This window comes from Delphinus delphis, chromosome 18 (assembly GCF_949987515.2).
Source record: "Delphinus delphis chromosome 18, mDelDel1.2, whole genome shotgun sequence".
NCBI classification, from domain to species: Eukaryota; Metazoa; Chordata; class Mammalia; order Artiodactyla; family Delphinidae; genus Delphinus; species Delphinus delphis.
Window position 1 is genome coordinate 11148148 of NC_082700.1, and position 13909 is coordinate 11162056.

At 30.3% G+C, this 13909-nt stretch overlaps 1 protein-coding gene across 1 annotated transcript in view; it reads left to right on the forward strand.

Moving 5' to 3' along the window:
* NBEA (neurobeachin) overlaps positions 1-13909 on the forward strand; it is a 628524-nt gene that overhangs the window by 211461 nt on the left and 403154 nt on the right. The window contains exons 25-28 of the mRNA XM_059996030.1: positions 3702-3882; positions 5981-6111; positions 9311-9418; positions 13274-13442. Of these exons, the coding sequence (XP_059852013.1) occupies positions 3702-3882; positions 5981-6111; positions 9311-9418; positions 13274-13442 (589 nt within the window). The remainder of the gene's footprint in view (positions 1-3701; positions 3883-5980; positions 6112-9310; positions 9419-13273; positions 13443-13909) is intronic.

Sequence of the window (13909 nt, forward strand, 5' to 3'; positions counted from 1 at the left end):
ACTTAAGTAGTCAGGGGAAAGAAATAGAACTCTTCGTATGTAGGCTGACCAGTCTTTGATTTGGGGAAGGAGCATTATTTTTGTTACTGTTGTTGAGGTTTTGAAGTTAATGTTTCTGTGACTAGTCAGTTGCATCCTCTCATTTATTTTCTATACATTGTTCAAGTTGGTCATGAATGAAAACAAGGAATTGGAGAAAAAAATGAAGATAAACAAAACATGGATCAACTACAAATTGCATAATCATTTAATGATTTTAAGTTGACCATTTTGGTCAACCATCCAGTCCACTGAATGTTTAGAATTTCATTCAGTGTCACGTATGGTTTCATTTTCTCTGTTGATAGAAAAATAATAGAGACTGATATTTCTGGCTTTCCTAATAGTTTCATAATCCTGAGAAAGAAGAGGAACTTTTTATGTCAAAAAATGATGACAAAGACTTAATTTTAATTTATATTTTCTTACCATTATTAGAAAATGTAGCTAATAGATTTGGGAAAACTACTAATTTTCTTTGTGTTTTGTTTATCTCATAACACTGATTATATTTTAGTATTCTCAGGGTGCTTTTATATGTTCTCCTGTACTACTTGAAAATAGTTTATTTTGAAATTTATGCTCACGTATAATGTCAGAAATCAAAGAATAAGAATAGTTGTTGACTTTTATTATGAAACTTAATTCTATCCAAAAATTTTTAATATACTGAATATAATTCTTAATAATACTCTGAAACTTAGTACAAAATCTATGCAATTGTCTTAGTTCACGTGCGACCTCATTTAGTGTATCAGTAAGTTCTAGCAAGGGAAAGTGGTTTTTAAGTTAGAATCACTCAAATATTTTTTTATCTTATTAATTACCGGGGATTTTGTTCTGTAGGAAGGGCTCCAAATATTTTAGGAAACAAAATAGCATGATTCCTTAATGAAAATTCTAGAAGGTTGGTTCAGTTTATTTTCCTAAGTCATTTCTGCTTAAACTGGTAGTGAGCTAGGGCTTTTATAGAGACATTACGTTAGTTTAGTTATTAAAATGTTTCCTTGGTCATCTTCTAGGAAAAGATAACTTATTTTGTAAAATAGAGTATGCATCATTTCTAATATATGAACTATATTTACATATATATTATTTGGGCAGTTACTCTAATGAAAAATATAAACAGAAGTCTATTTGATATTTAATCTTAATCATATGTAATTTATAAAATGAATATCTCTTCTGAGAATTTTTGCTTTTAATAAAATAATCAAATATAATTTTAATATATTATTTTGTGTTTCAATTTTACATTGTATTTTCATTTAATTTTAATAATTTGCTTTTCTTGTACTTTTTTGGTCTGTTGTCTGTTTTGTCTAATGCATGTCCAGGGTTCTAAGGTTAGTATTACTTCAGTAATTTTCAGGTTTTCAGTTTTAAATTTTATTTTTGCTTATTTATGAAATTTTTGACTTGGTTATATTTTGAGTTTCCATACCATCTAACATTAGGCATATCTTTGGTATATTTAAAAGATTCATTAGAAGGATTATTTTCTCAGTGTACTGATGAACTACTATTTTATTATTCACACTAATCTTTAGACTAAACTATCAGAATATAATGAATACAATAATATTTCAGTCATATGTACAATCAGATTTTAACTGGTTCCAAAGAAAGGAAATTGGTTGGAATATATGTTAAGATTTAATAATAATCATATGTGGGTGATCTTTATTTTTAAACCTATGCCATGATGTTTATATAACATTTCATCATATTTATAAATTACTATTATATAGAATTAATAAGAACTCCCTTTTAGGTTATTGGTTAAGAATGCTTTTTAGTTTAAAATTTTATTTTGTTTAGTCAAAAATAACAGTGGCAAATTTCATGGATGATTAATAATTCTGTTTATAATTTCTGTTTATAATTTACTCATTAAAAATGAAAACATTTTGAAGCTTAAGCCTTGTACATCGCAAAATACTTCAAAATAAGATCATTAACTAATAAAATGAGTTAGAGTTCCCATAATTTTAGTAATTCAAAATGATGAATTTCTTTGAGAATACATCTATAGATATCCTAAAATTCTAATATTTTGAAACGTTTTCAGAATGCTTAATGGACCTAAGCAATGGTCAGATCTTCCATTCCATTATAAAACACTTATATTGATAACTGATCTTTTAAAAGGAGGTTTTATATAAAATTAATTTTTAAACTTTTATTATAAACAACTGTGTTGTGGTCACCGATTTTTAATTCATGCTATGAAATGATGCTGTATATCAGTGAAGTGCTAGCAAATGAGGAATCTTTATTTAAAAAATCCAAGTAATGAATTAATTATTTCTTTAGGTCATGGATACCGAATTGGCATAATGTTGTAAATCAACAATTGAAAAAATTTTTTTTGTCTATTTACAAGCTCCTCTTAGAGAGAATGATTTTAACTCTATTTTGATGTTAAATAGAAGGGAGAAAGGTTGTTACGTTTTATACTCCATTTATAATCGTTTAGTTATAAAAGTGCTTGCAGTAGCCAGCTGTCTCTTTTCTTACCCATGTTGTACACAAGAAGTGTTTAAGAGGTCGTTTTTTAATCAGTGTTTCCTGCTGACATTTCCGTGTTAACGTGAGTAGGGATATGTCTAGGTAGAATGATGGGTATAAATAATGTCAAATGGAGCATTAAATAGGAGCAGATACCTATGATATATGCTTACCTTGTCGTTGAATTTATCATTTGGTGCAGAAGTAAGGTTAATCCATATGGCTAATGTGCCCATTTTCAGAAAATTTAAACAGTAGTATTTTTTATTTATAAAGCATTCCTTACTTTTCTCTGATTTTGAGGCACTGAGAAAATGAAGTCTAGTCATAATGAACCAAAATAATTAAAATGTTATGTAATGCACAATGAAAAAAGAGATGTTGCTATTGCTTACAAAATACAGAGTTATACATCTTATGAATCACAATGCTTTGTACCATTCCCTTTCAAAGCAGCAAATTATATTTTATCATAGACAATAGTGTAGTGAAAGTACAGCTTCACCAGTCTAGAATGCTACTGATTCTTCTTATTGCTAGTGTCACAAATTAATATCAGTAGAGGAATTAATGATCTTGAGTATTTTTACCCTAGATTTTTATTGTTCATACAAGATACCTACTGGTTTCACTTTATTCTGAAATGGATAAGAAAGTGTCATAATTTGACAGTTGTCTCCCTTTGATCTCAAATGAAAGTGCCACATATCTTTCTTATTGCTCATCATACATTTATAGGAAAGAAAAATTAGCACATATATTTTTATAAATGAGAATGAGGATTTTAGGAAAGAAATATGAGTTTTATGTCTTTGTTAACTAATAAAGTAGAACAAAACTAGTATAAATATATACATGTGATTACTTCTAAATATCTTTATGAAATGATCTTAAGTTTGGAATGTAGTTTTTACAAGTAATGATATTGAAATCTAACATTGATTTTAAAAATAGATTTTTTCCTTTATTTAAAGATAATTCATAGGTAAGCTAATTAAATTTGATAACTAGCTCTTATGATATATGGAATTAGTTTATGATTTATAAATTGTTTTGTTTACAAAATAAACTACTGTTAACCTGCAGTATGTATGTACATGTATTATATTTCCAAATTTTAAGCAAGATTTAAATCTTCTACTTTTTTAAAGACGGAATTGGAAAATATTGAAGTGACACAAGGCATGTCAGCTGAGACAGCAGTAACTTTCCTCAGTCGATTGATGGCTATGGTTGATGTACTTGTATTTGCCAGCTCTCTAAATTTTAGTGAGATTGAAGCTGAAAAAAACATGTCTTCTGGTGGTTTAATGCGACAGTGCCTAAGGCTAGGTAAGTCTGTTAAGAATAACGGTGCATGTTAAATAATTACAGATTACTTTTTGATACTCTGTGATACATAAAGTATTAATGATACAATTTGATGATTATGTAATGTAAAGATTATTTTGTAATTCTTCAGAATTACTAAATTAAAAAATTATAATATCTTCACTTTGGAGATTTCATGGAATTGATCTTTAATGGATTCTAATTTGAAATAAAGTCAAATATATTTTGAGTTTTTTCAGAATCAGTTGGACAATAACCTTTTTCACTGAAGTGATTTTAATGTAAATATATTTATGAATCCTTATTTTTGGTAAACTAATACAGGGTAGTTGTCCTGGGCCCACAAATGTATCAGAAAACCAACAACTAGTTTTATACATATAATGCTAAAGGATAAAATTGACCATGCCAATCTCACTGTTTCTCAGATTGCACAGTTAACATTAATAAACATTAGTGTACCTAATAACACTAATAAACATTAACACTAATAACCGTTACTATACCTATGATTTTTTTTGCCGCTATCTTGTGTTACAAATAAAATTTAGTCCTGAAAACTCTTAGTAAATTTAGACCAGCTCCTTAGGCAGGAATCATTCTTACATCTCTTACCTTTTTTAAAGGGAAAAATTATTTATATTATTTAGTCTTTACAGGGGACCAGACAACTACTGTTTTCAGACCAAAATGGCTACTATTTTCATACTTGCCTTCAAGTGTGAACAGGGAGGACATGAGAAAGTAAGGTATTTGATAGGGAGGACATTCTTGATATGTATTCTTTTTATCCATAATTTTTAAAATTATGTAAAAAAATATATATATATAGTTGCAGGGGAGAAGTTGTTTCTAATCCAAGGACGGAATAAGAACTTTATTTAAGAATGGTGGAATAAATGTACTTTTTAATGTTGTTTTGTATTTTTGTATTTTCTTGAGAGGAGTCATTTCATCTCCATTATAAGGGAAAGATTGACCACATGGAGATCTCTCTGTCTGCCAAGAGTTGTGGAATAATTACTGTGGGCCATCATGGACATTTCCATTGATATTTAACAATAGCTTACAGATTGAACTTTGTTAGAAAGAGAAATATTTTTTTAAATGCCCGGATATCTTGAAAACTGCATTTATTTGGTTATTCTGAACTTTTATTTCTAAATATATTCCAAAGCTTTACTGCTGATTTCATTTTTATCCTAATAATTCTTAGCAGATTTGTTTTTTTTATCATCCACAGGAAAGTTTTATAAGTGAATAATAATGAAGCAAACAATTATATGTATGTGCTGTTTACTGTTCTAAGCACTTTTCATATATTGATTCAGTTAGTCCTCATAACAGTCCTCTAAGGAAGTTACTGCGTTTATACTTATTTTACCATGAGGAGACTGAGGCACAGGTAGTTTAAGCAGCTGGCCCAAGATCACACAGCCCATAAGTGGCAGAGCCAGGATTCAAACTTAGGTGGCCTGATTCCAAAATCTGTACTGTTTATTACTATGCTTTACTGCTTCTTAAAATAAGTAAGTGAATAGACAAAATGTACTTATTGAATGCTTGTTGACAAAGGTTGATGTTCCCACCATGAAAACAGGTAGATATTGGGACTTGTGAGGCTTGACTATATGGATGTACCCTGTTATTGCCTGAAATGGGGAGCTGTGCTCTATATAGTCACCAAGATAGTCAACTTAAGGGCAGGAGACTTATTATTTAAAAAATCATCAAATATGAATAAGTTTTTTTAAAATTTTAATTGATCCATAAATTTCAGAATTTTGAAGGTTGGAAAGGGATAGAATAAGGAAGGATATATTGGGATTCTTCAAAGACCCTGTAGTATTCTGTTTCTTCAGCTGGTTGATAGTTTATGGGTAATTTGTTTTTATTTTTTAACTACATGAATGTTTTATGTATACTTTTCATTACTGTGTTTCCTAATTTAAAACAATATTTATTGATCTGGTTGATTTTAAGAATAATAATGGGATGGAGAAAGTGGAAAGAAAGAAAAAATAGAACCAAGCAATTTTTTAAAACACGTCAAAGTCAGCAATTTACATCAATAATATGCTTTCATTTTTTAAAATAGTTTGCTGTGTTGCTGTGAGAAACTGTTTAGAATGTCGGCAGAGACAGAGAGACAGGGGGAACAAACCTTCACATGCAAGCAGTAAACCTCAAGAAGCTCCCCAAGGTGTGACTGCCACAGCAGCTTCCAAGGTAATTAAGCATCTTCTATGTTAAATACAACGTACCTTAAAAAATTTTTTTTTAAGTTCATGAGAACAAAGTGACATGGTATTGCTTGATAATCAGGCAGATGGAGGCTCTGGTCCTGGCTTCTCTTCTTCAGAATTGTATTATCAAGATTACTTAACCTCTCTGAGACTGGTAATTTTTGGTTACTCAGTGAAGATACTAATAATTTCTACCTCGTAGGGTTCTTATAAGGAAGGATTATATCAGTTCATAGCACTGAAAAGTTCTTAATTATTACTATTTTTAATAGTTACATATATTTTCACAAGAGTTCAGTATATGAATAATGCGCTTTTTAAATGGATATGCTTTTGGGGATAGAATTCCCATGATAGTCAACAAAAATATATTGAATGCCCATGAAATGAATGAATGGTGTACAGTAGTTCGGAATGCAGCAGTGATTCTCATTCTGAATTAGCTCTATTTATTGTATGTTCAACTGACCATTTGCATCGCTTCAGACTTTCAGTAATGTGACTTAAGGTCCTGCATGCTTGACTGTTGCTTACTTCAGCTACAACTTGGAATCCCTTACCCTTGCTTTTATTATTTTATCTTGTTTATTTATTACTATTTTATTTTAGTCACACTGTAGACTTCATGCAGTTCATCAGAATTTGTTTTAACCTTTAGACTTACACATAGCTTCCCCTTTCTTGAAATGTCCATCCTTATTTTTCACCCCAGTGACTCTGTTCCACTCTTGGCTTTAGCTTAAGTTCAACTCTCCGAGGAAAATGTTTTCTAATACCTTCACTGCCAACCCAGTCTAGGGGAAATTCCTCTGTTTGATATTTTCATAAAACCTGGAATGTCTCTTGTCACTCACGGTACTTGTAATTAGATGTTTGATACTGAAACAATGAAGGCTCAATAAACGAAGGCATGAAGTAAAAGTTTAATTCATTTTAAAAGTTCTGTGGCTTCAAACTTTTGCAGTTTTCAGGCAGAACAGCCACACATTTAGTTTATCTGTAGTGTAGCGTCTTTCTTTTTCACTACTGTTAGAGACACATTCCTAAAATAATTAGACCATATATTATTTTATTGCTGACAAGTCTCCACAAAGCCCTTCATTGCTTAGAAAATTAACTAGAAACATATCAGCAGTCATGCTTCATGTTATTTGTGTAGGCACAGGAGACTGTATGTTACTTGAGGGCATGTTCGTATCTTATACATCTTTGTAGTTACAGAGCGTATATCGCACAGCACAAACTCTAGAATCAAACAGTTCTGAGTTTGTATCCTGGCTCTACCACTTACTGGTTTTATGAACCAAGACACATTCCTTAGTCTCTTGTGCCTCAGTTTTTCATTTTAAAGACTGGAAGACAGTTTTCCAGTCTTTAAAATGAATACATATATATATATATATATATATATATATATATATATATAAATGTATAAGGTGTTTGTATGAATTAAATAAAAAGCAATAATGCGTTAAAGTACTTAGTAATTCCAGAAATGCAGTGAACATTCAATTAATACTAATTTCCTTCCTCTCTCTAGCAGTTAGCCATTCAATATATATATCATGAAATGAATAAATAAGTTAGTATTTTTGAGAGCTTAGATCTTAAAGGTGTCTACTTAATTCAGAAGATAATAGGGAACATTTCAAGCTTGTCAAGCCAAGTAGTACACTGATTGTAGAACATGGACAAAAAAGCGCAGTGAGAGGGAAATCCATAGTAATTTAGTTGAGCTAGTCAGTGTCTCTCTAGCAAGAACCTTGGCAATGAAAGATGGATTATAAGTGACGGATATAGAAATATTAGGGAAAAGTTGACTTGGTAAGAAAACACGTTTCAGAATAGAGAATCAATGGAGAGTTGTTGTTTTTTTTTCTTCCCTATTTTTATTCATTTTTAATGTGACACTTGAGTAAGTAAACCTTAGTTAATTTTGGTGTGTTACTAACCTGAGTGAACTTGTATTAGCCACATGGTTTCTTTGCACCTCATTTTTTATACTTTCTAAAAAGGAGCAGTCATACAAGCTTTTCCTATAAAAATGTCTCGAATTAGATTATGGACATAGAAGTACTTTGTAAACTGTAAAATAGTATATAAATTAAAATATATACAAAGTTTCCATCTATGCTATGAATAGTATATTATTTCTTTAATCTTTCTCTGATAAAGATTATTAGCCTATTTTTACATATTAAAGCTGAGGTTCTGAGAGGTTAAGTATCTCACCTAAGGTTATATGGCTGGTTAGTCTTGGAATTGTAATGGAAGCCAAATAATTATCAACCTTCAAATACCATACTCTTTTCACTATTCTGTGCTGCAAAGGAGTCAATCATCTTAAGAGTGAAATAGAATAATTCAGGTTTACAGAGAAACAGAAGGAGACTTATTTATTATTAATTAGTTAGAGTAACAGGTTACTTTATATGCAGGAATTGTATTTGGTACTTTACATATATAATCTAATCCACACAATTCTTAACATTTATGTAAGTGAAAAAGTACTAGATTGAGTTTCAGGGATCTTTGTTGTCTTGCAAGTTTGTTATGTGACATGTTACCTAAAATGTGTGGATTTTTGTGTCTTCAGCTATAAAAAGGATTTTGGTGGTAATGATCTTTAATGTCTTTCAGCTTTAATATTAACGCCACGACTAAAGTTGGTTTTTTTTTGCTCACCTTTCTAACATTTTGTAGATCATGAAATGCTTTCACCTATGAAATCTCATGTAATAATGTAACATAATAATTTCATACATTATAAAAGCATGATGGATAAATGAACGCGATGACTTAAAGAGACTTATTAACTGGAGGTAGGGAATGTGAGGCTCAGAAAAATTTACTAACAAGCTTGAGGTCACACAGCAGAGATTTGAGCCCAGAGTATAAGATTAATATCTTTTATGCCATAATCTTCTAGCCTTTCTTTGTCTATAGTGGTAGCTATGCTGATAAAGAATAAGAACACTGGTAAGCGAAACCATGACAAGAGTAGAAGAGAACAGAAAAAGTGCCTTGTAATAGCATATTGTTTTCAATAAATGTTGTTCAATGAAGGGAGGAGGTAAAGAATGTGGCCAGTTTAATGACTAAATTAAAGGTTTTAGAAATTATACTGCTATATAAGTTTCTGTATTATACTATTTTTTCACAATTCTCTCTTTTTTTTTAAGACTCCACTAGAGAATGTTCCAGGTAACCTTTCTCCAATTAAGGATCCTGATAGACTTCTTCAGGATGTTGATATCAATCGCCTTCGTGCAGTTGTCTTTCGGGATGTGGTAAGTTATGCCTGCTTGATTTCCCAGGAAAAAACTTTCCACTGTCATTTGTGTAAAATAATTTAAATTTTATAAGAAAGCTGCATATTAAAACTAAATGTCCTAGTGTCAGGGATTGTAGATATGTAACATGCTTCTGTTTGTAAAATGGATGAGCTTAGCTTTCTCTGAAAGCTTATTGATATGTTATTTTTTTTAATGATGTTAAATTTTTATTTAATTTTTGTATGGATACTAAGAATAGGGATAACTTTGAAAATTATTCTTGACTTTATCTTGAATCACCTATTCCTGTCTTTTAGTATTCCTTGCTCCATCTCTAGGTACTGAATATTTTGCTAATATCAATGTTCCTTGTATTATGGATAAAAGGGATTAATTCATTAAGGTGTTATTGGCAGTTACATTTGGGGGGCAGTTACTTTTGAGATAAGAATCTGCATTTTAAAATATGGATATCAATGGGAATTTGAGTTAGAAAGGTTGCTTAATAAAGCTTATTGAAAAGATAGCTTAAGGAAACGGTTTCATGGAACTCTCCAATTATATGATCACTTATCCAAAGTAAGGATAGATAAGATTGGCCCTTCCACAAACTGTGTAGAAACATACACAGCATTTCACAGCAGATGCAATATTGGCAGTACTCCTTAGTATAGTTGCTGTTTATCAGCCATTTTGGATTCTGTTTTTCTTATTTTAATTGATGATTTATGAAACATAGAAGGAAGTTTATGTTTTAAATTTACATTTAATAATAAATTGGATAGAGTACTTTGTACTTGAGAAAGTGGTTAAAATATATTTAAGTCATACAGCATAATACTGCATGGTAGGAATATATGATAGAAAAATTCTCACTCTTTAATATATCTCAGTGCTTATAAATCACTAAGAAAATTACAACCATACCAACAGAAAAATAAGCAATGGATGTAAAATATGAAAATAAGGTAACAAACATATGATTTAAAAGTCAGTATAACCAGCAGTCAAAGAAATGCAAATTTAAAACAAGAGTGAGATAAATATTTTACCATTAAATAAACTAAAAAATTTAAATAATAGTACCTGTCATTACAAGGATGCATTGAAACATGCTCTATGACTTATCACTAGTAGGAATAGAAGTTGAATAAACTTTTTGGAAAGCTCTTTACCAACATGTGTTAAAACTCTTATAAATATTGATGCTATTACCCAGTGGTTCTCCTTAAGCTATTTAAGCCCATGTGCTCATCAGAGTTGCCTTCAGGAAAATTGATAACATTGTAAATATCCAATATAGAGCTTAATAAATCATAGTATATTCATTTAACAAGAAACTGTGCAGCTATTAACATCATATTTTTGAGGGAAACTTAGTGACATATAAAATGCTCATGATATATTTTAAGGGAAAGCAGCAGTATGCAAAAATACTTATACTACGCAAATATTGCATTTGTATGCCAAGTGTACATACATGCACATGTTCACCTTTTTTTAAAAAGTCTGGAAAAAAGTACCCAAGTGCTACCAGTGATTATCTCTAGGTAAACAGTTTTTATTTTGTACTTTTTTTGTATTTCCATATTTTCTGTAGTAAACCTGTATTGCTTTTATAATTAATAAAAAATAAAGGAATTTTTAAAAATAGGAGATAAAACATATAATAGTATAAAAATCATGCTGTGAGAAACTCTATATTCTGGACTTGAATTTGGATTTGGGAAAAAAAATTACTCACTAACAGTTTAACCATTTAGAAATGCGAATTATTCATCCTGAAAAAAACATGTTGTGGAAAGAATTTTTTTTAATGACAGATGATTTAAACATGGAGTATGTCTTCATCTCCAAGAGACCCATTCGAACCTAACATAGAAGGGGTTTATGTTAAGTGTGACATTGCATTTAAATTGTTAGTAAATTCTGAATCAGGTTATTGTGGTGGATTATCATAATTTTTCTAGTATCTATAGATGTTTTGTAACTATACTGGATAACCCAACAGTGGTGCTTATTAGCTTTCTTCCTGAAGGAAGGGAATTAGTGTTCCCAGGTGTACCTTCCAAACATCAGGGAGGTAACATAATTTGTGTTCATTGAGTTTATACTGTGTATCAGACACTTAGTATATATTACCTCAGCTTTCAGTAAAAGGTTAAGAGAAAGCTAAGACTCAAAAACATTAAGATCACACAGCTAGTGTGAGGTCGAGTCAGAATCCCAAGGTAGATCTTTGCAAAGCACTCTCTTTTTTACCACCATATTTCGTAAATTCTAAGGTACACTTTTATTTTCATTTTAAATAATCTCCAAAATTTGGAAGTGTTTTACAATTGCTATATTTTATAGTCAATTGTAGAAATTATAGTAAGATTTCTCCTTAACTTTTGAAATTTTTACGAATCAATAGTCATTTTTAGTTGCCTTAATTTCAAAACCACATGAGATAAAAAATTAGGTCTTTAAGGAAAAATTATATATGTAAAAGCTGTCTGTTACCCACAGAGTATGAAATACTAAATTCATAATATTTCAGAACAAATTTAATCGAGTTTGGTCATTTTCTGTGTTACCTGTACTAATTCTGTTTCATAGTATTAAATCATCAGTAAATATTTCTCATTGTCTTTTTTTCTAACAAATGCACATAAATTTTGAATCTTGCTCACATTGCACCTAAATGAAGTAGTAATGTAAAGTGCCTGTTTATGGCGTTACTAGACTTTAATGCATGTTTGTTTTCCTTATTTCTATGTTATCTATGGGCCAAGGTAATTACTTGCAGTTTCGGCTTGAGTATCACTTTTAACCTAGCTTAGAAAAAAGGCTTAATAACCATCTATGTATGATGACTTGGATATAGTCTAATCTGGAAATAGTATTAGAGGTCATTTAAATTTGTCCATTAACAATTTTTCCCTATATGATGATGATTTAGGCTTTTTGGATAGAGCTCTCAAGGTTATATGGCTCTTTATATTTTTGCAAAGCATACTTATTTTAAAGTTATCTTGTCTACTAGACAGCAGTCTGCTTTTTTAAAACTATTACCGCTTTATCCTAACTTGGTCAGTCTTTTTCAGACCTTTTACCACGTTGCTGCTCTCCTCTGGAAAAATTTCATTTTGTCATTGAGCTTTGGAAATTGGGAGCCTCAAATATTGGCTCCCAATTCTGCACTGGAAAAATTACCTCATTTTTCCAGAGGAGAATAGTGGTGCTGTTACTTCTTTTTATCTGTTATGTGTCAGACATTGTGTTAGCTTTTTCTTAAGCTGCCATATCACACTTTTAGCTCATATTGAACTTGTAAACAATTCAGGCTTCATGCTCCCCCATTTTTACACCTCCCCTAGTTTACTCATATTGTTTCCTGCTCGGGTAGTGGTATGTTAGAATTGTATATGTATTCCAATTGTAATTTTATTCTGTTAATTTTTTTTCAGTTACTTGAAAGTATATTTGAAACTCTTGTCTTTTTTTTATTCAGATGTTAAATTATTCTTTTCAAGCTTGTGCTATCTGCATATCTTATAAATATGCATTCTCTGTTATGGAAGTAGTAGATACTAGTAGTGGAGAGGACAAAGAATAAAATTTTGTGGCATATTCAGCAAAATCTTAACATTCTCATTTTTTGAAATTACATTCCAACCTGTAAATCAGATGATATATTTATGGAGTTTTTTATCTATACTTAGATGATACTTATTAAATAGCAGTGTATACTTAGCAAGTTTTAGTAAAAGTTAAATGTCATATTTTGCCTCCATAAAGAAGATGAAACAACAATAGTTTCTTGTACTCTAAGAACTTATACTTGAAAAGTTTTGAGTGTCAACACTGCCTTTTCATTTTATGCAGGATGATAGCAAGCAGGCACAGTTCTTAGCTCTAGCTGTTGTTTACTTCATTTCGGTTCTGATGGTTTCCAAGTATCGTGACATTTTAGAACCCCAGCGAGAGACTGCAAGAACTGGAAGCCAGCCAGGTAGAAACATCAGACAAGAAATAAATTCACCAACAAGTACAGGTACTTAATATTTGTCTAATTATTTGAATTTTCATCATCATTTATCTCCTTTTTATTTCATTTTACATCTAGATTTAAACTGGTTCTATTCATAATCACCTCAAGTATTTATAAGTAGGTGGTATATAAATGCCGATTTAATATTCTTTAATTACACAAAAATGTAGAATGATATTTCCTATATTCTCATTTTATCAGAGAGTTTTGGTTTTAATTTTTCTATTTATTAATACAAATCATTTATACTACTGTTTAATATGCAAATAACTCATATATTTTAAATGTATAATTTTAAACTTTATAAACATATGAAAGTAGGAGGTCCTTATAGAGTAGTTCAATATCAACAATAAGCCAAAGTGTAAATCTTTATACCCAAGATCAAAGATAGCATCCCTCTTTCTTTCCTTCTTTCTTTCTTTCTTTCTTTCTTTCTTTCTTTCTTTCTTTCTTTCTTTCTTTCTTTC